This window comes from Lissotriton helveticus, chromosome 3_1 (genome assembly GCF_964261635.1).
Source record: "Lissotriton helveticus chromosome 3_1, aLisHel1.1, whole genome shotgun sequence".
In the NCBI taxonomy this organism is placed as follows: Eukaryota; Metazoa; Chordata; class Amphibia; order Caudata; family Salamandridae; genus Lissotriton; species Lissotriton helveticus.
Genome location: NC_136061.1, coordinates 580,382,318 through 580,407,173, shown reverse-complemented (window position 1 = coordinate 580,407,173; position 24,856 = coordinate 580,382,318). Strand labels below are relative to the sequence as shown.

The following is a 24,856-nucleotide window of genomic DNA, read 5'->3' as shown; positions in this document are numbered from 1 at the left end:
CAGCTCCTTGCAACAAGGACTCATTCCAGACTCCCTCAAGGTGGGGCAAGTCACGCCCATACTCAAGAAACCTACAGCTGATCCGTCTGACCTAAACAATTACCGGCCCATCACCAATATCCCCACCCTGGCCAAACTGCTGGAGAAATGTGTCCAACTCCAACTAAGAAAACACATTGACCAATTTGACCTCCTCAACCCTCATCAATCAGGCTTCCGTGCGAAACATAGCACGGAAACAGCTATGACACACATAATTGATGACGCCCTCCAAATTCTTGATCGCAATGAGTCCTGCCTCCTCATCCTTCTTGACCTCTTGTCAGCATTTGACACGGTCAAACATGAGAACTTGCTGGAGCTGCTAAGCACCAGAATGGGTCTATCGGGAACTGTTCTCAAATGGTTTTCGTCCTTCCTTCACAACCGGTCTCAGATGTTCAAGATCGACAATGTGCTATGTACACCTGTGCCTGCAGATCTAGGTGTTCCACAAGGATCCTCCCTCTCCCCCACACTGTTCAACCTCGTCATGGAACAGCTCGCCACCTTGCTCCAAGCTTCCAATGTCCAATTCCATATGTACGCCGACGACACACAACTTTACCTAAAGCTACAATCCCCGGAAGATATCAAACATCTGAATTCCACGCTTATTAACACTCAATCTTGGCTGGCCGATAATCACCTCAAACTAAATGCTCTGAAAACTGAGTTCCTACTCATCTCACCCCCGACGAAAATTTCCACCACCCAAACCTGGCTCAACAACCTAACAGCACTCAATGTCCAACCTACCATCGTGGACTCGGCGAAATCCCTAGGCATCACACTTGACGCCAAGCTTAACATGCAACAGCACGTTAGCAAAGCCACAAAAGCAGCTAATTTCCAAATCAACACACTGAGGAAAATTAAACCCTTCCTCCCTGCCGAAGACTTCCAAACTGCTGTTCAAGCTTTAGTCATCCCTCGAATAGACTACGGAATTGTGGCCCTCAGCGGACTCCCGCTATCCACAACAGCACCCTTAAGAGCCTCCCTGAACGCTGCCGCGAGACTCATTACTGGCTCAAGAAAGCATTCGCATATATCCCCAGACTTAAAGTCTCTAAAATGGCTGCCTTTTGAAGCCAGAATACAGCTAAAAATTGCAGTTATGACACACGCGGCCGTGCACCACAATGCACCCAACTACCTCGCTCAAAAGTTGTCTATATCAGGAGGTTCGAGATCCAATAGGAGTACAAAAAATCTACTCCTGAAACCTCGTAGATTCCGGAAAGAGAAAACATACAAGCGCTCCTTCTCAGGAATGGCACCCAGGATCTGGAATGCGCTCCCTCCTGAAACCAGGCTTATCTCCTCCACTGCACTCTTCAAGAAAGAGGTGAAAACCATCCTTCTGGCCAAGATCTCCTGAACCTTATAGGTGTTGGATCAGAGACTTTGCATTGCTTTGTATCACTGTTCACCTTGTCCTTTGGCACTATACTTCTACTGGATGGGGGCACTACTACGCTACTCTCTTGCTACCGACCAATATATGATACACGTTGGTTTACTGATCCACTCTCCCGATGCCCCCACTCATTGTTCTCTCTATACTAAAACATTGGTATAAGCCATCCACACACCCTAGGTGTACCTGAACACCTCTGTAGTGGGATAAATGACTTGTGCTGTCTTTTATTACTTCTTTACCTGACTGTATATTGATATGTTTTATGTATGTTATTATTATCCTTGTTATTACCATGTTATTGACTATTATACTGCTCCCATTATCTCTGTTGATTCCTACTGCCCCTACCCTGTCTTTGTGAAGCGCTCTGATATCTGTAAGGATCCTGTTCGCGCTGTATAAAAATTTGAATAAATAAATAAATAAACCCTTTTAAGGGGCTTGCCTTGAAGCGAGGAGGTGGCTTAGGATATCAAGCTGCCGACTATGGAGCTGGAGAGCAGGGTTTGATCCTCCGCATGGGCTGTATCACCTAATCATAAATAAATAAACAGTGATCTCGAAGGGGAGGTGGGGAGAGGGAAATAAAAAAAAAACACAACACACGTGGAGGGGGGGCGAGACGGATAAAATAAAAAATAACTGTCAAATGTAGCATCTGAAACCAACCGAAACAAACTGTGAAGAGAATTGAAGGGAGGAGGTGGCTCAACATATAACGCTTCCGCCTTTGAAGCTGAAGAACAGGGTTTGAGGCTCGGCGGGATCTGTATTAATAATAAATAAACATAGTTCTTAAATGAGGGTGGGGAGAGACAAATAAACAAGCATTGGCAATGCAATAGGGGGGATGCAAGAAGGCATCAGACTGCTGAGGGAGGGGGTGGAGACATGGGAAGAAAGTAGTCTGTGCAGTACAGCCAATAGCCGTGGAAGGACACAAATGGAGACAAGTCCATCATAAGGAGGAACTAACAAGCCTACAACTAATTGGAAGGGAGTATTTCGGACACAAGCCAATGAAAATGATGGGCGGAGAGTGGGCGGAGCTTCCATGAAGCTTCCACACTATAGTGTATACTGCATGTCTTAATGAGACAGCGCAAACGCTGCCTAGGCGAGACCTTACAAGGATGTTGCGGCCTGCACAGGCTGCATCATAGTGCTGTGTTCCCACACTCTCCGTTGTCCACCCTTCCTCTGTGCTGCCTACTGTCTCATCTTCCATCCCACCAGCAAAAAAAATATATATATACATGCATTTACAATGCAATAGGTCTCGCAATGACATTAATTTGAGCTATTTGCATTGTAAATGTAATTGTTTTTTTTCCCTACGTGAAGCATTAATGAAATGGTGTAATGCAAAATGGCAATAGCTCAACATCCTGCAATACTGGAAAATTCACTCAATCTTCCCATACCTATAAACAATGAATGTAATGTTACTGCTGCTCATGTAAAGTGCTGGCCCTTCGGGTAGACTCTGCACTATATTTAAAAAAACTGCAGAAAAATGCACTAAGCAGTAAAACAAAGCCTTAACATAAGGTAAGATGAATAGAGACCCTTGTACTGGCGAATCTGTACAAGTGAAACCAGAAAACCTGCATAAATATCTGGGTTCCTCATTTAAATTGTATGATCTTAGGCAAATATTTTACTTCAGCAAAACATTTTTTGTTCCGTATCGCACATGAAAGCACTTTAAAAAATGTGAGCTCAGCCTACCAGTAGTACAAAATGATAACTTTTAATAAGTATTTCTCTGTGTGATACTAAAGAAATACATTTTTTTAAATTTTGAAGAGACTTTATAATACTTAACCTGGTTTGTTGCATGATCCTCCGCATGGGCTGTATCACCTAATCATAAATAAATAAACAGTGATCTCGAAGGGGAGGTGGGGAGAGGGAAATAAAAAAAAACACAACATACGTGGAGGAGTGAGACAGATAAAATAAAAAAAAACTGTCAAATGTAGCATCTGAAACCAACCGAAACAAACTGTGCAGAGAATCGAAGGGAGGAGGTGGCTCAACATATAACGCATGGCAAATATTTTCGTGGCTCGGCTCATGCACAGGCTCTAAGATCCGAGCCAGACCAGGCTCAGCTCTGGCTTGGCTCTCCCTGTTAACTTGCGGCAGCACCCACCTCTATATATTCTTCTACTGTCACACACAGGATGCGCCTCTATGCTTCACTGCTCCAAGCACTACTGTCGAACTACTGAGACCGCCATGAAGCTCTCACAGTGTCACTGTCTATTTTAAAACTTCCGCCATTCACTGCGCCATTTTTCATGCTCTTGTAATCCACACATACTCTGGCCTGCAGGCTGCATTGTGGCGCTTTAGGTAAAATAGACCTGTAAAAACATCACATTACGTGATAATCGCACCGGAGGCAGTGTACAAGACTCTGCAGTACCGTCCAAACTCCCGCTCCTACTGCCAAACAGACACAGCCCTCCCCCTTCCCCCACCAACCCAATTTTGGAACACAGAGCATCCTCTAAAACCAACACGAGGGGCGGGACAAAAACAAATCGTATGCAAATGAAGTGGAGATCAGCTTGAGATAGGTTTAATTATTGCATGCTATATTGCACACGGACATCCCTCTCCTCCGTCGCCTCAGATGCAGTTGTGAAGATGCATGCACACTCCAGCTGCAAGAGTGGCAGAGCAGTGCGCCAGGCAGGCAAAAACGCGTGATCCTGGGCAAGCGGTTTCAAGTGTGTGATCCTTGCCAGACGAGTTCATGTTGCTATACCTCAACACCCCAAGTGCAAATTTGGAAACCGGCAAATTAGTCCAGAGTAGGCCTCAAAAACCGCTTCCCTCACACTTAGCTAAATCGAGTGCAACGTTGAGCCGTACATTATTTTAATGACTGGTACCTAACTCATATTAAAGATGGCCCCTTTTCATGTCTCTCACACAGCAAAGTCGACCAGACATTCTTTCTTTAAAATTCCTTAATATATGTTTAGAATCGATAAGTATCGCTTCTGGAATTAATTCAACATAAATTATTAAATTAAAATATTGTCTACTATTTTCATGTTAAGTAATTAGTCAAAGTTTTGCTGTCATCTGACATATGATTTATATACTGCGACATTCGCATCATTTCCCTTTGTGTCATTGTTAGACCTGTCAGCCTTTGGGTAGTCCCTCCCCTTATTTATTTATTTTTGTCCCCTTTTCTGCCTTTTAACCTTTGTTTTTTTATGTCCACTGGAATTTTTAGGTGTTGTCCTGGGGGGTGGGCGCTACCTTGTCATCATGCTTTCATTGAGGCCTAGACACCCCCCTTTTCTCATGAAAATTTAGTTCTACAAAATGGTGGCTTGTAACTGCCACAAATGGTCACCTCAGAAAAGGGACCCAGAGGCTAACATAGGGTCACTCTAGAACCTTCCAGCTGGTTCTAGTAACCTGGGGCCAGCCTATATAAAGGTCAGAGGGAGGGCGGCCATTTTGTGTGTGACCAGAGAGAGGGTGATGTGGACCTGGTGAGGAGTGAGGCGACTTAGTGAGGAGGAAGGCGCACTGTGAGGGGTTAGATTAACCTGCGGGCCAGCTGCTCTTCCATACTGACGTGACCCCTTTCCTGTTGACCAAACCCTGCCATCGTGATACCATCTCTAGCTCTGAAATATACCCTCCTCTTGACCCTGCTTGCCCAGTAAGATGAACTTGTGTTACTGCTAGGAAGCGGAAAGGAGGCTAGCTTTGAAGCGATACCAATCGCAGCGGTGAACCTGGATTCCCCCTACCAGAGACTGCCGGAAGAACACTAACTGGCAGCGTTGTGAGGCCAATTCATTGCTGACACGCTGTGTGAGGGAGGCGGGGAACGGTCCCTGTGGACGCGAAGCGGGACTCACCGTGTTGAGGTCTTGTCGTGCCAGCTGTCGACCCTTCTGTGTGGAAGTGCCCCTTTCTTCCCTCCCCCCCTGCCGCGGATTCCTTGCGCTGGGGTGTGAAAGCGAGGGACAGCAGGCGCCGCCGGAGGACAGCGCAGGTTCCGGAAGCTCTGGAGGCAGGTCTGCAGTGACGTCGGGGAAGGCGTGGAGGCGCTGAGAGAGGCCGGGTGAAGGGGGAGCTCGTCGTGGGTGGAGCCGGCGAGAGGAGGAACGCGGAAGCTGGCTGAACGCCTCTATGGGCCAGCGTGGTGACAAACCACTGATTTCTACCTCAAGAGAAGGGGAAGGCAAGTCAAACCAGAAATCAGCGGAGCCTTCCTCTGATCAGGGACACGGAGCAGGCGCTGACTGGGGCTTGAGTGACACCTCAACATTACCGAAGTAAGCAGGGGATCTGCACTGGGAGAGGGTGGCAGTAAAGACGCTCAAATCCTAGCCTTAGTGGGTAACGGGCCAGAGGCTTAAGGCGAGACACGCAAGTCTGAGGTGTCATAAATCAGGAATTCAGCAGCCCTAACAGTATTCCTTAGGAATCGGACCTGTGCCTTCCAGGAACTGCCGAACTTGAGAGGGGGTGAGCTCTCGATAATCTGTTCAAGTCATCAGTCACTGAGACCCAGGGCCGTAGGGCCGAATTAGAAGTCAGGGGATAACTTGAAGACGAGTATTCAGGGCATGGGAATGGTCTGAGGGTTAAGCCACACCATCCCCTGTTGGAGGAGAGCAAACTATATGGCAATACGTGATGCACTAATAATGTACCTGTTTTCTTTTAGACATACAGCTGGTTGAGACATTTTTCAAGGGTGCTAATGGGGACAGGCTTGCTGTGCAGCTGTAACTTCTAGCTATTGTTGCCCCTGAGTTCCCAAGGGTAATGTACATGACAGCTCATTCACAGAGAAGCATTATTCTGTTAATCCAACTCATTTAATCTGTAATATTTATGCTGAAAAGTGAGGGTGCGAGGGTAACTGCTGAGGATCTTTCCTCTTGGGAAATGATAATAGGAAATGTAATGTGAAGTCTTGCGGACGTCAAGAAGTAAATGTGCAGTCTTGAATTGTATTGAGTTATAAACCCTGCTAAGAGACAAAGAGATATAAAAAGAAGATTTTATAAAGGAAATCGTATTTTTCTAAACCTGGTGTAGTGTCATTTTTGGAGTGGATGGACGCTGGACTCCTGTGAGAGTGTGACACAAGCTTAACACTTTGTTCCTTTGGATTTAATCCCCCTCTGAGTCAGGCTACCCTATGTGGTCTGGTGATTCCAGGTCCAACATAATTGGTGTCTAGCGGCAGGATAGAGCATGTGCTTGCATCCACTTTGCAGTAGCCTAGTGTACTCCACGGACCTACACCTGGAGTTTTCTCCTGGCGGACTCCGTAATTATTTTTTGTTTTTCCAAATTTACTCCTGGTGGTGGGTGGAGGTAGCTTCTAATTACCCTCTTAACTAATTTCTTCCAAGTGGCTGTCCCTGACTCTCATTGGCAAAAATGGAATTTGCTCTGGAAGAGTTAGTTCTGCCTTCTAACCTTTGTTTTTTTATGTCCACTGGAATTTTTAGGTGTTGTCCTGGGGGGTGGGTGCTACCTTGTCCTCATGCTTTCATTGAGGCCTAGACACCCCCCCCCCCCCTTTTCTCATGAAAACTTAGTTCTACAAAATGGTGGCTTGTAACTGCCACAAATGGTCACCTCAGAAAAGGAACCCATAGGATAACATAGGGACACTCTAGAACCTTCCAGCTGGTTCTAGTAGCCTGGGGCCAGCCTATATAAAGGTCAGAGGGAGGGCGGCCATTTTGTGTGTGACCAGAGAGAGGGTGATGTGGACCTGGTGAGGAGTGAGGCGACTTAGTGAGGAGGAAGGCGCACTGTGAGGGGTTAGATTGACCTGCGGGCTAGCTGCTCTTCCATACTGACGTGACCCCTTTCCTGTTGACCAAAACCTGCCATCGTGATACCATCACTAGCTCTGAAATATACCCTCCTCTTGACCCTGCTTGCCCAGTAAGATGAACTTGTGTTACTGCTAGGAAGCGGAAAGGAGGCTAGCTCTGAAGCGATACCAATCGCAGCGGTGAACCCAGATTCCCCCTACCAGAGACTGTCGGAAGAACACTATAACTGGCAGCGTTGTGAGGCCAATTCATTGCTGACACGCTGTGTGAGGGAGGCGGGGAATGGTCCCTGTGGACGCGAAGCGGGACTCTCCGTGTGGAGGTCTTGTCGTGCCAGCTGTCGACCCTTCTGTGTGGAAGTGCCCCTTTCTTCCCTCCCCCCCCCTGCCGCGGATTCCTTGCGCTGGGGTGTGAAAGCGAGGGACAGCAGGCGCCGCCGGAGGACAGCGGAGATTCCGGAAGCTCTGGAGGCAGGTCTGCGGTGACGTCGGGGAAGGCGTGGAGGCGCTGAGAGAGGCCGGGTGAAGGCGGAGCTCGTTGTGGGTGGACCCGGCGAGAGGAGGAACGCGGAAGCCGGCAGAACGCCTCTACGGGCCAGCGTGGTGACGAACGGCTGATTTCTACCCCAAGAGAAGGGGAAGGCAAGTCAAACCAGAAATCAGCGGAGCCTTCCTCTGATCAGGGACACGGAGCAGGCGCTGACTGGGGCTTGAGTGACACCTCAACATTACCGAAGTAAGCAGGGGATCTGCACTGGGAGAGGGTGGCAGTAAAGACGCTCGAATCCTAGCCTTAGTGGCTAACGGGCCAGAGGCTTAAGGCGAGACACGCAAGCCTGAGGTGTCATAAATCAGGAATTCCGCAGCCCTAACAGTATTCCTTAGGAATCGGACCTGTGCCTTCCAGGAACTGCCGAACTTGAGAGGGGGTGAACTCCCGATAATCTGTTCAAGTCATCAGTCACTGAGACCCAGGGCCGAATTAGAAGTCAGGGGATAACTTGAAGACAAGTATTCAGGGCATGGGAATGGTCTGGGGTTAAGCCACACCATCCCCTGTTGGAGTAGAGCAAACTATATGGCAATACGTGATGCACTAATAATGTACCTGTTTTCTTTTAGACATACAGCTGGTTGAGACATTTTTCAAGGGTGCTAATGGGGACAGGCTTGCTGTGCAGCTGTAACTTCTAGCTATTGTTGACCCTGAGTTCCCAAGGGTAATGTACATGACCGCTCATTCACAGAGAAGCATTATTCTGTTAATCCAACTCATTTAATCTGTAATATTTATGCTGAAAAGCGAGGGTGCGAGGGTAACTGCTGAGGATCTTTCCTCTTGGGAAATGATAATAGGAAATGTAATGTGAAGTCTTGAGGACGTCAAGAAGTAAATGTGCAGTCTTGTATTGTATTGAGTTATAAACCCTGCTAAGAGACAAAGAGATATAAAAAGAAGATTTTATAAAGGAAATCGTATTTTTCTAAACCTGGTGTAGTGTCATTTTTGGAGTGGATGGACGCTGGACTCCTGTGAGAGTGTGACGCAAGCTTAACACTTTGTGCCTTTGGATTTAATTATTCCCTCTCTGAGTCAGGCTACCCTATGTGGTCTGGTGATTCCAGGTCCAACAGTAATTATGTAAAATTTCAAGAAAATTATAGAGAATTGCGACCGGACTTTCCCCTGAAGGGATGGAAAGTAAAATTACGTATGCATTAACCGTAAAAAGCGTCACACGAAATGTCGGAAATTATGCGACATAACACCAGGTAATTAAAGTTTTGTAGGGGTTTAATTTATATAATGGGCTTTTGATTGTCATGTGGTCATGGTTTGGTTGTGAGGGCTGAACCAGGGTCCTGGCTCAGCGCTACATTAGGACTTACAACTCGCCCACCCTCAGCTGCCAGTTGACTCTTCAATAAATGTAACAAGTTCTGCAGCCTCGGCTTGTTAGTCAGTTAAATTTCGCACGCTGGGATTTTTAAGCCTGTACTTACAAAACAGGAAAACTACAAGTCCCAGACTGCACCGTTGTTACCTAAATATCCATAACTTGCTCAAGTGCATCATGTGGCTTCTTAGCAGTTATGAGTGTTGATTTTGAATGCTATATAAGTAGGAGTCGCATTAAAGAAAGGAATTAAAAAAACACTTCACTTGGTTATCATTGGACTATTTTTTTCTTGAGGGCAGAGAGTATTAACACGTATTAACACGTTTACTACTGTCCCATCCTTGCTCCCACTCCTGCGTCCACCACGGCTGCATCACCTCCCAATGCCATGATAGTAGTCCTTCTGCTGCCTCATTACAGCCCACATCTCTGTTCCTTCTACTGACGCTCCTATGGCCCATCTTCACTGGCCCAACATCTTCCCACTGTCCCTATTAGATCCCACCTCACCAACCCTGTAACAGCCACCACATTGCCCTACCTGTACCATGTCCCTGTCACTTCTTCTACGAGTGCCTCCACTACTGCCATCAACACAGCTTACTACTACTTCATCACTGCCCCTAGAATGGCTCCCAACCTTCCCCGAATGGTACCTCATTTACTTCTGGAACAATCACTGTTCCTACTGCTGCCTCTAGTACTGCCGCTAATGCTTCCATTACGACTGCCTCTACTGTGGCCCCTACAGCTTACTCTACTGTTGCCCCTTACCGCAGTAGAGGTGCGGCCCCCACAGCATCCTCTACTGTCGCCCCATCTGATGCCCCTACTACTGCACCTACTGCTTCCTCTACTGCTACCCCTGCAGCTACCCCTATGACTGCCTCTACTGCGGCCCCTATAGCTTCCGCTAATACTACCCCTGCAGCTGTCCCTATGGGTTCCTTAGATGCTGGCATGCTGCCCCTACAGCTGTCCTACCGCTACCTCTACTATTGACCCTACAGTTGCCTCTAGTACTGTCTCTACAGCTACCCTACACTGCTGCACGTACCGCTGCCTCTACACCTACCCCTAAGAATGCTGCCCCTGTCACGGATTAAGTGATACGAAGTCTGCGATCAAGTGGTCGTGACCCTCGTTTTTGCTAAACGTGGCACCCCGTAGTGACAGCCCCCAACCCCTCCTGCACAATGACGGAATGAAGACCGAAAGGACGATGAGAGAACGGATACATAAATAAAGAACAACTCTGCTAACATATGTGCGAATGGACAATTGGAGTAAATGAACGAGTCAATGAATGCACGAATGAAGGGAAAACTTTAGAGTTCAGTGAAAGAAGAAATGAAAAAAATAAAAGCACTAGAGTCAGAGTCAAAAATACTTTATTCGATTAATTAAAATCATAAAAGTATACTACACACATATTTATAAATAATCAACATAAATTCACAGATAAAACTTTAAAATTCACAAACAATTGTTAAAAAGCAGTTAAAAACAGTTGAAACAGTTGTGTGGGAAGTAATCAGGCACAGTTTAAAATTTATAATACCCTGTAAACCATCAGATTGATTATATAACTAATTTCATTGTCTTGTTACTTCTTGTTGACGGTGTGAACAAGCAGGGAAAAAATGAAAATGAACCGCTCATGATGGTAAAAATTAATCAGACCAAACTTTAGCTACTCCAAAACACATTCCATCATTGTGGTATTCAACAATCTTTTAAATAAAAGCACTAGTGAAGGAAAGAACACCGTACATCAAATGAATCAAAAAATAAAGATGAGAACGAACCAGCGCCAAAAGATTACCTAAATAGCAAACACACCTAAAACAAATGCTGGACAATCGCACACAATCAATTAATGGATGACGGAAATGAAAAGGGATTAAACTATTGAACGAACAAATTATAAAACAAACTGCATATAAAGAAACGAATGAGAAAAAGAAAGATTTATTGAGCAAAGTAGCAACCAATGAATAAGTGAACAAATATATGAAAACTAATGGCTCGTGAATCTAGAACATAAACAGGTACCTGCAAGGCACAAACAAATAAAAGTCTGAATGACTTGACGCAGAAACAAATAAAGGAATGAACAAACACAAGAATGTGATTAATTAAATAAACTAACACAGTAGGCCAACCGGGGCGCCTCTAGGCGCTGCGAAGAATGTCTTAAAGAGTAGGCGCAGTCTGGTGGATTTCCCCTACTTTCCAAGACACTGTCTTTATTTCAAGAGGTCCATCTGTCAGTAATCTGATTCAACCTGGAGCCACACTACGCTGGGATAAAACCTTGGGTGGAAGCAACCACGAAACAAACAAATTGTAAGCCTGGCGCCGCACCAGCTGCCTGGTACCCATATCCGCCATCGTCGAGAGACCCTGGCCTCTCTGATATCATTTATATCTAGCGCTCCCCTTGTACCGGGCGTCTTTTGGGCGCTATACAATCAAGTGATCATGGAATATGCGAGTGTTCTTTTTCAAGCTGGCGCTTGTATTTCTGTTAGGTTTTTGTACAGCATTGCCTGGTCTGTTGTTTAATTGATATTGTTCCCGTCGCTAACCAATGAGATAGCTGACTGGACTGGGGCGTGCTCCAGGCGTGAGGGCAGCGTGGTTGCAGGAAGCCCGGAGCGTGCAGTACATGTGAGGCCTCCTAAAGATAAGAAATCTATTTGCGACACACGGAAAGTAGACGAGCCAGTCTGGATGGTCCGGCCAAAGGGAGGCAACCCAAAAAGCTCATTTCCAATGGCAGCACACCGTTTATCATAAACGGTGACGCCAGCCAATCGAAATGAGGGGCAGGGCTTCAAGTCCTTTCCTGAAAGTCCTCAATCACATTAGAACTCGCCGAGCGGCCAGCACATGCACTGCAAGGCCAGGCGAGACCTAAAATGAGCGAGCATGTGCTGCAACGCCAGGCGAGACCTTAAACAAGCATTGAAAATGCAATAGGTCTCGCCTTTGATTAAGTTGAAGCCATTTGCTTTGCTAATGGTATTGTATAGCAAAGCAAATGGCTCTAACTTAATCAAAGGGGAGACCTATTGCATTTTCAATGCTTGGCCTATTATTTCCTTTTCTTAACATACTCCTAACGTCCCCCTAAAATGACCATTACCACCCTGTATCAATACCCACCAGTAAACCCTGCTATTACCCTTATCTCCTTTTTGTCCCTACTGGCACCTAAAAAATCTTCCTAATTTAAATAAGAGACAAACTATGTTCTGATAAATACCTATGTGGTAAAGTTACAATACGTATTTGCGTTGTAGAGGCGGTTTGCCGCCTTCCACCTACATATTTCAGGCAGACATTAATGGGGGACTCAACCCTCTCATCTCGAGCCGCCAAGACGGTTTCTGGATTTAAACGCTTGACGCCTCCATCTGCTTTGATCTGTAGGTCAGAAGTTCAAAACCTGGTGGTCAACTCAGCCTTTCATCCCCACAATGTCGGTAAACTCAGTACCGTTATATGCGGTAATAGTAACGTCTGTTATTTACAGCGCATAGGGGTTGTAAAACGATGGTATGAAACCTGTTATTGAAAATAGAGATTAGGCTGTTCCAATGGCTTGCTCAAACCCACTGACGGCTAAAGACAGAATTAAGCGCATCCATCCCAACCGGCAAATGCGCCCTGGCTTCGATGGTCATCACTTTCCTTTTAAACCTTCGGTGTAGGAGGGTTGAGTGCCCTCCTGGTCACCAGGCGCGTGCTATAGAAGACAAATGAATACGTGATGCTTGGGCGGGGGCGGGAGGTCTGTAGGTGATAGCGGAGCGGGGGGAGGGTCGGTGTCACTTAAGGCATGCACCCGGGAGGAGGGCACACAGGCCCCATTGTTGTGGCGTCGAGCCCCATCTGTTCGGCGGATTAAATCTGAAAGTGTGGCCGGCTCCTCCAGGGCCATCCCTCTGCCCTCTGCCACTCACCTCTGCCATTCATCCCGGGCTCCCCTGTTATCTGCCCCCCTCCTCTCGGAGCCAACAGCTGGCCTCCTTTGTGGCCTTGGAATCTCCCTGCAAACAAGGCCGAGTTGATGCCAATGCGCGCAGGACCCGAGGGGCTGTCTCAGTGTCCCCTGACTCCGCACACTAAACAACTGACCCCGAGCTTTATTCCTCTTTATTCTTTCTGGGGAGGGGGTGGCAGGCCGCGGGGATTCGTGGGCGTCGAGCGCGGGCCTCTCCCCCAGTGAGCTATAAAGAAGATGGGTAAAGAGATGGAAGTTTAATAAGGCATCCCTGGTATCCTGGGCTGGCAGAGGGCTCTCGGGGGGACAGAGACGATAGAGTGCCGATTCTGTGCCTGGCACCTCATTAAACGCCCTCTTCCAGGAACCACTCGACAGGTGGCGAAGACAGGGCTGCGAAGATGCAGCCACATGAGACACAAATACAGATGGTGGCTTTACGGGGACAGATGGCGTCGCTGGGGATCCCAGGACAGGTGGGGGCACGAGAGCCTCAGACAAAGATGGAGTCCCCGGAGACAAAGGTGGGGACCCCAGACAACGAGACTATGGTACTTGCACAAGTGACCCCGACGCAGGTGGTGATGCCAGCCACTGAGGAGCAGATTGTGATGCCACGGGGGCATCCGCACACGGGTGCCTCAGAGACAAAGCAACAGATGGTTGCCCCCCAAATCCAACCATTGATCGGGAAATCGGGGGCAGAGCAAAGTCTTGCACTATCATAGAGCTACAGCAGACAAGCAGTGCTGGGCCATGCAAGTGCAAATTAAGATTGTATATGCTTCTGTTTAAAAATGGAGTTCTACACCAGTAAGTGAATGGTGGAGGACTGGGTGTGAGCTTCATCGCCATTAAGCAGCTCAGGCCTAGTGGTGTAGGTTTTCTACTCAATTTGAGAACAAACCGTGCTGTTTATGGCTCTTCTATATTTGGCCTCTGCGTATGTTGTGGGACATTTGGACATTTGCTGGTGCACGGGTTGAGAAATATAGTTTGTCCACTGCTTACCCTTATATGCTGTTCATGCTCTATGGTGTGCACAAGATATGGCCATTGAATGGTACAGCAGCTATGTTGAAATTACCTATTGCATGAATCCTGACCCTGTCAATCCACCATAAGCAACTTTGAAAGAATCCTTCACTGCATTGAAAACAATATAATTGACTGGAAGCGTGCTTTAAAGTGATCATTGATCATAGGCCCAAATAAAGTTCCACATACATGCTTCAGATAACATGTCCAGTAGAGTACCACAACTTTGAAAAATGTTTGGTACAGTGGGAAACCTTGAAATGTAAGACAGTTCAGTTTTAACCAGAGAAGCCTTAAACATGCTCCTCCAGTCATTCCAAGCCGGCTGAGTGAAGATTATACAAACCAAACTACAAGACATGAAGGAAGTGTTTAGGTCTGTTTTATAGAAATAAAGAAAAACCTGTTACAGCTAGGGAAAAACATGATTGATAGTGAATAATAAACATCCTCTATGTGTAATGAAGTATAATGATTGGCACAGAGAGATAGAATTGTCCTGCAGTGCAATCCAAATGAAAAACATTTTAAAAGTGCAACAATTTCAAAAACTGATCACAAAATGATATACATGTCAGCTATTTGAAGGGATAGTGAGAGAAGACGTTATATTCTTCTTGCAAACTATGTTTTGACAAATCTTGTACACAAAAGGGGAAGACGGTAGTGGTGTAGAACAATCTCACAGAGCAGGGCCCACAGCACCAGTTAAAGAACCAAATAAGTTTGAATTTAGCCTTCTGGCCCACAGTGTTCACTGAGTGAAGCAAGAATAGTCCCACTATGTTTTCGAGAGAGCAGTGTTGCTAATCCTGCAAATTATTTCTCAATCCATACTGATTAAATGTAAATAAAATCTGTGATATAGCCCCTCAACAAATGCTATACTCATTTTAGATGTCTATATCTTAATCTGCCTCAAAGTAACTGCAATAAAATGCATGGAAAAGTTTCCCTGTGAGCACAAGATACCAACTATACACAATAATCACTGGATTAACCACTAACCTTGGTTTCTGGAGCACATGGTGCCCAGCGTAAAACACTTGAAAGACTGTTCAGGGTTAGTAAGCCCTATATAGATGTTTTTACAGTTGCACTCAGTAAGGCATTAATTTCTAGATGAGAGAACCTATCCGGGGGGGGAAGCAGGACAAAGCTGAACAATGAGCAGATTAGACGCATGAACAGCAGTTGACTCCAACGGCAGGGATTATATTTACTCCCCATGAGCATAAATTGTGTCCTAGAACCAACCACTCACTAGCCTTTTCCTTAATCATTCCTTGATGCAAAAAAATAGAGAATTGAATCTACCATGAAAACAGACTACACTCCTATGTGGAGAAGTGTGGCTCAATGGTTAGAGCGGCAGACCCTGATGCAGAGGTCTAGCCCAGGACCAGGGTTCAATTCCCCGCTTCAGCGGGTCTTGGGCTCAAAATTTCACGGACCTGATAATTCTTGCCTCGGTGCCTATTCCAATCATGGAGTCCCACTCTGCAACTCTGGGCAATAGCTTGCTTAATCTCCACAACGGGCCCCACAACGCTAAGGATGCCTGGCCTCCACCTTGTGGGTGCCCAGGAGTGGACACCTCACAGGGAAAGCCAGGATGGGTTCCACAGCGGTATTCGTACAAGCGCCTTGAGACCCTTGCGGGTGAGTAGTGCGCTATACAAGTATCAATTTTTATTAGAAGAGTTAAATGATTTGATGAGTGAGTCTAAACCTAGAAGGAGTCTGTGTATGTTTGAACTGAGAGGATAAGGTTGATCAAGTGTAAATGCAAGGGTATTGAAGAATATTTTCAACACAATCAAAGTAAGCATATCTTACAGGAGACCGTACAGGAGAATGTAGCCAACAGCTGTTGACTTTTCGGAAGATGACCATGGCCAAAGGACAGGCAGGTACTCTACTCTCCAAAGGGTTCAAAGATAACTGTTCAACCTAAAACAAACATTTTAAGAAAAACAAATCTAGGCTGATAGCTTTAAGTCTCTGCGATAGAATTCTACGAACAGTAAACAATATATAAATGTCAGCTAAGGGGGGGTGATGGCAGAAACGTTTATAAATTAAATCGAGATCTAGAAGCGTTTTGGGACTTCTATCAAATAACATATGCAGTTGGGATAGCGGTAGTTAGATCAGGAAGTTTCTAGCAACCAAAGGTAGTAGTGAACAGTCTTCTTCGATCCAAGGCCAATGGGAGCCTAGAGTTTCAAGACATCTTGCATTATTTCTATTTAGTAGAGTGATACACAGAATAAAAGTATGTATGTATTTTGATTTTTAGTTGGTCTCTGTGAGTCAGTTATTAATCACTGTTAATATTCTTCTACTTGAGGTTTATGTTGCACACATAAAAAACTGCAATATTAGCTGCATCATGCAGCACTTCGCTGACGGGACCTGGGCAGTGTGATGTCAGATGCACTATCCCTATGTAAAGTGTTAGTATGTGTATTGTTTGCTAACATTACATACAACAAATCTCCCCTTTTCCCAACCTAAAACAATTTTATTTCACTGGTAAGGATGTAAGTTTAGTTGTCTTTAAATTTAACAGTCTATGTTTTGTTCCTCTTATTTCAGTGTCTTTGGTGCAGTACCTCGAATGAATGCAAGGAGTATCCAGTAAAAAATATATTGCCACCTAGCTCCCTCTGCAAACTGAGCGCAGCACGTTGGGGAGTTTGCTGGGGTAAGTTTCTAGTCTGAGCCTTAGGAGTTTAACTGAGAGATCTTATTTATTTCTCCTCCTTCACTTACGTGTCTTTATCTAAATCACATGGTTGTTCATCTGAAATGTCCTGGATGGGGAAGTATCAACAAAACCCATCAGAAATAGAATACTTTGGCTTTCTTTAAATGTAGTCTAAATTCTAGGTGGTCTAACTTGACTTGTAGTTTAATCAGCTGCGGACTAACATTAAACTTTGGCTGAATTAGATGGTTTAGTCATTTGTTAAAATACTTTATTCAAGGTAAGTTAGTCCTAAAAGTATATTTGCTCTTAGCATTCTTTATTCAATCCCATCTTTTTGTTTTTGGCTGCTTTTCCACTTCAATTTTTTTAAATTCATATAATTCAGACTCAAACCAAGACAAAGAGGAAGAAATATTTTTGCTATCATTTGCCCTTATTTCTTTTAGCAAATCTGTCAATCATTTACATTGGATAAAGTTTCAATAGGTTAATAATGAATTCCGACTTTCATTGAGCTGTCCCACTTTCAGTTAGTATTTAAATAAATAACTTTGTTTTCAAACTCTTTTTGGAAACTGAACCTCGATTGGAGGGCTCCACTATGAGTTGTGTTCATCAGTGATTCTAAGAACCACAAAAAGAGGGAAGTGATCAGTTCCATCAGCTGCAATATTTGAGAATTTATTGCACAAGTAAAAAAAGGAAGTCCACTGACAAGGTGATTAAATGAACTGGGTAAGGGTTTACATTCTTGTAAAGGTCTGCCTTGCAGGTTGATCTGTACAAACTCTCCCATTTAGTGCCACCAGATGGTTACCAGAGATTGTTCTAGTCAATGAAAATGCCATCATATTGTTTTCTTTGTCATAATACTCCATTGGGATACTTTTCTCTCAAAACTGATTTCCGCTGCCCTGAAAGCCTTAAAAGGTACTAGCTTTCCACTGTCAAAGGTACTAGTAACCAGACCAACGACAGACACGCAACTCCTAGTTAACCGCAGCATAACGACTCCTTCAGCAACAATGGATTGCATTACTTGACTTGAACATAGAGGGTCCAACCCTAAGATGTACATATGAAGCCTGCTGACCCACCAAGAAAAGGTGCATCACAAACAGTAATAAGATCTGATTCCACCTAATCCCCTCCATTAGGGGAATCTTTTATTACAAAAGGTTACCATCTCAGCCCTGCTAAGAGATACAGGAATATGAAATGTCCAAGCTAATGTGAAGGTAAAGTTAAAAGTAGATCAAATTCACTGGTGTGAGGATTTAACTTTTACTTTCCTTGCTTTATTTTTTTTTTCAGAACCAATTTTATTGATAAGTCAAATATGATCGCAAGATATCCACAGTACTCCGAACACCGAAGGGGCTGTGAGCATAGAATAAGAAAGAAAAACATAGCAATCAATACAGTAAGCAGGATCAGCATTGTATATTAAACTACCCGTATCCCCCCAACCCCGGAACGCCACCCCCTACCGGGTCCCACCCTAGCCCTGTTCACGACGGTCACCTTGATCCAAGCTAATTAGTCAATGCAAACGTTATAGTACACTCGCACCCCCACCCTGGTTCTCAGGACAATAGATCTTCAGTTGCATCCTGTCGCGGCGGTGGCTCCAGCCACAGCCCCCTGTAGTCCGCCCACCTCTTCCAGATTTTATAGTGCTTTCTAGGGCAGCCACGGGCCTCAAACACTGGACGCTCCAGCCCCATGTAGTAGTCCAAGCCTTGTTTCCATACCTCTATCGGGCGAGCCCTAGGGTCCTTCCAGGCGCGGGCCACATCCCTCTTGGCCACCGTAAGACACAGGAGTAATAAGTGTCTTTTGTATATGTTGCCACCCACCTGTTCCAGGACATGCAGAAGTCCTTGCTTTATTTTTGACCAGACACCCTTTTTTTTTTTTTTTTAAAGGACTGCAACTCGTTTTTGCACAAAACAATAACTAGATGGTCATAAACCCATATGATCGGTTGTCCAGTAACTATTCATAACACAGTAATCCATTAATGTTTATTCCTACTCCTGTTTTTTGTGTAACATGCAGAATTAAAGAGCGTAAGTGTGGGATGATCCTTATTTTAAAATAAAACACACATTAGAAAGACCAAAGTCTAAAATGTTATTAATGCAAAAATAGCAAGCAAAACCGCAAATAATCAAGAGACAATTGTCATTTGAAATGACCAGAGCTCGCTCCCTAAATGGCCAGCTGAAGCATGTAATAATAAAATGCATGCACATTTTAATGTTTGATATATTTTACCTTCAGTAGAAGTTTAGAAAGCATAAACATGTGACAGAAACGCGTTACGTAAGCTAAACTTATCTAATGAACAGGTGCCATGATCATCTTCTGGTGAAAGTGCCAAGCGTACTTGAAACTTGGATCCAAGTACATGAACGCACTGCTGAATTGATTAAGTTCCTACAATTAAGCATCTTGTTGCCGACATCAAAAGCGAGGCTACATTTAACTACAAGATACAGGAAATGTGCACATGTACTACTTTGAATAAAATGGCTTCTAGGTCTTCTAAAGTCATGAAACTTAACAAGCATATAAAGGCTAACGGGCACTTCAGATTCATTAGAAATCACCGTCCACATTTAATATTATAATATATTAGTCCACATTGTGAAAGCAATAGGAATTCAAGATTATGCTTTCAGACTTACCTCCTTGTCCATAACAGAACATTAACTTTCCTTTGTTAGCTAGGAAAATGTACATTCTATGTCCAGACCAGTGGTGAGGATTGTGCGGTTTCAAAGCTTCCTCCGCAGCAGTGCTGCTAAATATTGAATTCAGTTTACAATAATAGTTGAGCCCAGTGTCCTTCAATTTACATCCCAACAAAAATTATTGTACAGCATAGAGCCTGTGACAGAGTGGGCTGTGCCACCCTCTGCATTACTCACTTCACAAGAATCAATGCCTTGTACTGGCTGCAGGATCTATGTAGCCCCATCAGTTGCCTCCAGAAGGACGTGAGGGAACTGAATAAGGCTCACCTTCACTTCCATTGCAGTGTCCTCCTTGGTCAAATAAATTTCCCTCTTACAAACTGCCCTGGTTACCCCTCGCTCTGGCAGGGAAAATAGCAACAAAAGCATGGTTGTTTTTTTATTGAAACTGCCTGTGCAGAATTCTTCATTCTTCAAGGGACACAAGCTTGAGAGGCCAGCTGTGTTCCTCCAGCCCCAGACATTCTGTTTAAAACTACTCAGACTGAATATCTTAACTGAAATTTGTGCTCTACCAGTGCATTCAGACTGATCTCAAACTTTGGCAGTTGTGTGACAAAAGGTTTGCCAAACATCCAACACTGTGCTATTGGTCCAGGTTCTAAAGAGGCAAGCTTTGCAAACGTTGGGTGTTTGAGGACCAAAGATCTTTGCTGCACCAAATCATTGCAGTATGTGTATCCAGCACGCAATTTGAACCCAGCTCGAAGAGTGTCCGTGTTCGACATAGAACCTGCATCTTCAGCATTCTCACCCGTTGGCTGAATTGCATTGTGTAGTATTGAGCATGCTGTGAGATTAAAAGGTACTTTATTTTCTTAAAAGACAAGCTTTGTGCTGGACATTGAAGTTATTGTGTCTGTTGGTTTATTGTTCATTTCTGAACTCTTCGCCCCATGGTACCTCTGCAAAAATCCCATGACTCCTTGCCTCTGCTAGTCTGAGATTTAAGTGTGGAACGGTTCTAGTACTTGGCCCACTTTCCATAGCCATAATCTAATGCGGAAAGGTGTTAACTTGGCACGATTTGCATAGCCATAGTAGAGACACCAGTGGTAAACTACCTCAACCACCACATTTGGGCCCAGTAGCCTCTGTCTGCCCTGTGGCCCCGAGCAGGGCCTGACAATAGGTGGCAACATTGGGAAAATACTTTGCAGTTGCCCCAAGGGTTGTGACCTCTTGATTGTTATAAGTACATAAAGGATTATGTATTGTTTCCTTGAGATATGTTTGGGAGTGGACTAATCTATCCTTCAGATTGCTCGATCTTCAAAATGACACACTATGATTTTTTCTTGTTCACCAGCTTATTCTGTGTGGATTTCAGGTTCTCTTGGGCAAAGAAAAGCACATCAATGCAGAATAGGACTTTATTCAGGTGGCTAGGTCCCTGCATTAAGTTCTCCAGTATTGGAGTGTCTTTCATAGATTCACATGCTTGAATATTCCCCATCGTCGAAGTGGGAGCCCCACAGTAAATAAAATAGCAATAAAACCAATCCTATATGTATATAAAAACATAATTGCATACATTCTGAAAGCCTAAATACTCAGAAGTACCAAGGTTAGCATTATCACATAGGAATACATTAAAAGAAAAAAGCACTTTCATAGCATATCCATGTCATTATGCTAGTCCAAACTACAGCCAATCCGGCGCAAGCACCCCTCTAGAACCTTGTCCTCAGAAGTTCAGGCCCTCCGATTTTCTACCGCACGTCGTGTGAAGGGAGTCTCCCTGAGCTCTGCTCAGTTTTTTTCAATTTCTTTGTGGATTTCTACAGTTTTTGGGATGTCTTCAAGTAAGAAGTCTCTGTTTCGTCCATGTGCTTCTGGTGGGAAATTGCGGCTCTTCTCAGAGGACCCTCACAAGAAGTGTATTTACTGCCTCTATCCAGAGCATGAGGTAGGCAATTGTAAAACTTGCAGGATTTTCTCAACCAAGACCCTTAAGGACAGGGAAGGGCGTCTCCTGTGGTTGCAGAGGTTGAAGGATAAGGATTCACCTCTTTCTGATGCAGAAAGCCTTGCGTCAGGTGTGTCTAGAGCCACTTACCAGCGTAGCAGTGTGCAGGACTTGCTATCTCCATTCCTAAAGAAGAGGAAGCTTCAACTCCAGAAGGCTCCTGCTGTGTCTCCACCACTTCCTGCTACGCCTACGCCCTTGAGATCTGACTATCAGGCGTACACTGCTCCTTCTACGCATGTTTCCACTAAAAAAGATGCTAAATCGTCGACGGGAGCATCAACTGTCTGTCCGGCGACGAGATCTGCCGCCTCTAGCTCTCTGACGACTACAGTGATGATGAATTGTGCCAGCGGGTCGTCGACGACGGCTGCGTCGACGTCCTCAGTGTCGACGATGGTGTGTATGAGCTTTAAATCTGTCTCGTCGACGATTCCAATCTCCACGTCGCCCTCAAAAAAGTGAGTCTCATCGACGTCAAAATCTTCGTCGACGCCTTCTGTGAAGAGAGCCTCTTCGTCGGCGGGTGCGCCGTCGACGACAGCTCCGTCGACGACTGTTTCATCGGCGGGGGCTCTGTCAATGGCGGCTTCGTCGACGGTGGTTCTCCCGGCGACGGAGTTACTGTCGTCAACTTCTACCTTTGCATCATTGCCTCTGGTGCCAATTTCATCATCCGGTTCTGGGACTCCTGCTGTTGACCCTCTGCTCCAACGCCGACAGGTGTCTTTAGGTCAACTTTCGATTCCACGTCACTCCCAGCCTCCAACTCCTCTTTTTGCCACAGCATCATAGTCTGACTCTGGTTCGGATGAGGAGGAAGATGATAGATTTCGGGCAGCTCGAAGCCCTTCGGAGCTGGTCATAAAATGTCAGGACTATGAGGACAATCAGGAAGATCATTACTTCTTTGAGGAGGAATCTTCTACTCAGTTTCCCACAGCACAAAAACCGCTCTCTCTCATTTCTAATCTCCAATACATGTTGGAGGTCTATCATAGACGATTTCCACCGTCTCACCGTGGATCTCCTCAGCCTACGGTGCCTGCAACTACAGCGGCTCCTTCCTCTACTGCACTGCCAGAGCCATCTGCGCCACCGGCAACATCTGCTACATCTATTCATATTCAGGCAACTGTTTATGAGGATGATGACGTTCGCCCGGATTGGGAAGACGGCGAAGTTGATGATGATGCTGGGACCATGGCGGATTGGGACGATTATCCAGACACTGTCGCCGCCCCCTTCGGGTCCAGGGGATTCCCCCCCTGTTGATATAGCTGTTTTTCACCAACTTATGGAACAAGTAGCGCTGTGCTTTAAACGCCCTATGGTTCTGAAGGATGAGAACTGTTCTCTTTGATTTCAATAGTCAACTTCTTAAACAGGTCCGTGCAGTGCCCATAATTGACTTTATTTGGAATGAGGGTGTCAAACTGATGCAGACGCCAAATTCTATTCCGGCGCTTCTTCCTCGTTTGGAGAAGAAGTATAGGGCGCCCCAGGGTTCTCCAGCTTGCCTGGTAGCGCAGCCTAAACCCGATTCCGTGATCACCCAGGCCGCACAGCGCCGTTCCAGGAATGCGTCTTCTCCAATTACCGCACCTCCTGACCGCGAAGGACGTCTTCTTCTTGATGCCATGGGCGAAAATTTTCCACGGTGGCTTCTACCACCGTGAGGGCTGCGAATTCTCTGGCCATTCTGGGTCGCTACGACCGCCAGATGTGGTCGGATATGTCTTCTTTTATCGACCTCATACCTGAGCCCTCCAGAGCAGAGGCTCTCAAGATTCTTCAGGAGGGGGAGAGAGCGTCATCAGAGATTATCGACTGCTCTGTGGACATTGCGTGCACTGGTTTTCGTCAGCTTGCGGGGGCAGCTGTTTTACGTCGTCAGGGCTGGCTTCATTCCACCTCTTTTCGCCAGGAGGTTCAGGCAAAAATCCTTGACATGCTCTATGACGGCGAGTCACTTTTTGGCCAGCATGTGGACGACGCACTTCAAACCATCAAAAAGGACACCGAGACTGCTCGTGCCCTAGGCACTTTGCAGTTCGCAAACAGCCTTTTCGTTTTGCATGCGGATGCGGCACCTTCTCTTCTTTTTGCGGCGGATCTAACCAGTACACCTCCTACGGTCAAGGATATCAGAGTTATTCCTCCCAGTCACAGCAGTCCTATCGGCAAGAGTCTAACAAGTCGTACAGAGGAACGTCTTCCTACAGAGGCTCCGCTTCTAAGAAGCAATGACTTGCCTTCCCCGCTCAAAGTTGGAGGTCGAATCTCCCTTTTCTTTTCCAATTGGTCTTCAATCACTTCAGACCGTTGGGTGCTGGACATTGTGTCAAAAGGCCATGCTTTGGAGTTTGTCAAGTTCCCTCCAAACACTCCTCCAACTGGTCCACCTCCGGCTCACCTCAAGGAGCTCTTTCAACAAATTCCACTCATGATTTAGAAAGGTGCCATTGAAGTGGTTCCCAAGTCTCAGAAGGGGATTGGGTTCTATTCCCGTTTTTTCCTAGTCCTTAAGACGTCCGGCGAATGGCGTCCGATCCTCGACTTAAGGGCCCTAAAAAAGTCCCTGAAGTGCCAATCCTTCCCCATGCTCACGCTCGCGGAAATTCTCCGCCTTCTCTCGAAGGGCGACTTCCTGACCACCATCGATCTCCAGGACGCCTATTTCCACGTGCCGATACTTCCAAGACATCGGAAGTACTTGCGCTTCTGGGTGGAGCGCAGAGATTTTCAGTTCAAGGTTCTGCCTTTCGGCCTTCGCTCCGCCCCTCGCGTCTTCACAAAAGTCCTGTCCCCATTGGTTGCACATCTAGGTTTGAAGGGCGTTCAAATCTTTCCCTACCTGGACGACTGTCTCATCAAGTCGCAATCTCGTCATCAGGCGTCACTGGACACTCAATTCTGTCGGACTCTATATCACTCCCTCGGTCTGACCATCAACACCAAGAAGTCTCAGTTCGATCCAGCTCCCTGCAGGACCATTCTAGGCGCCACTCTGGATACTTCGCTGGCGAAGGCCTTCGTGTCTCACGAACGTCAGCTGCGGATTCCACGCCAAGTGGCTCTCCTCCGTTCCAAAGGGTCCGTTTCATTTCGTGTATTGAAATCTTTTCTCGGGATAGCGTCCTCCTGC

General features: G+C 45.7%; 1 protein-coding gene across 1 annotated transcript in view; it reads left to right on the top strand.

The window, feature by feature from the left end:
* Positions 1-24,856, top strand: part of PTTG1IP (PTTG1 interacting protein) — a 262,047-nt gene that overhangs the window by 118,986 nt on the left and 118,205 nt on the right. The window contains exon 3 of the mRNA XM_078680549.1: positions 16,863-16,971. Within this exon, the coding sequence (XP_078536675.1) occupies positions 16,863-16,971 (109 nt within the window). The remainder of the gene's footprint in view (positions 1-16,862; positions 16,972-24,856) is intronic.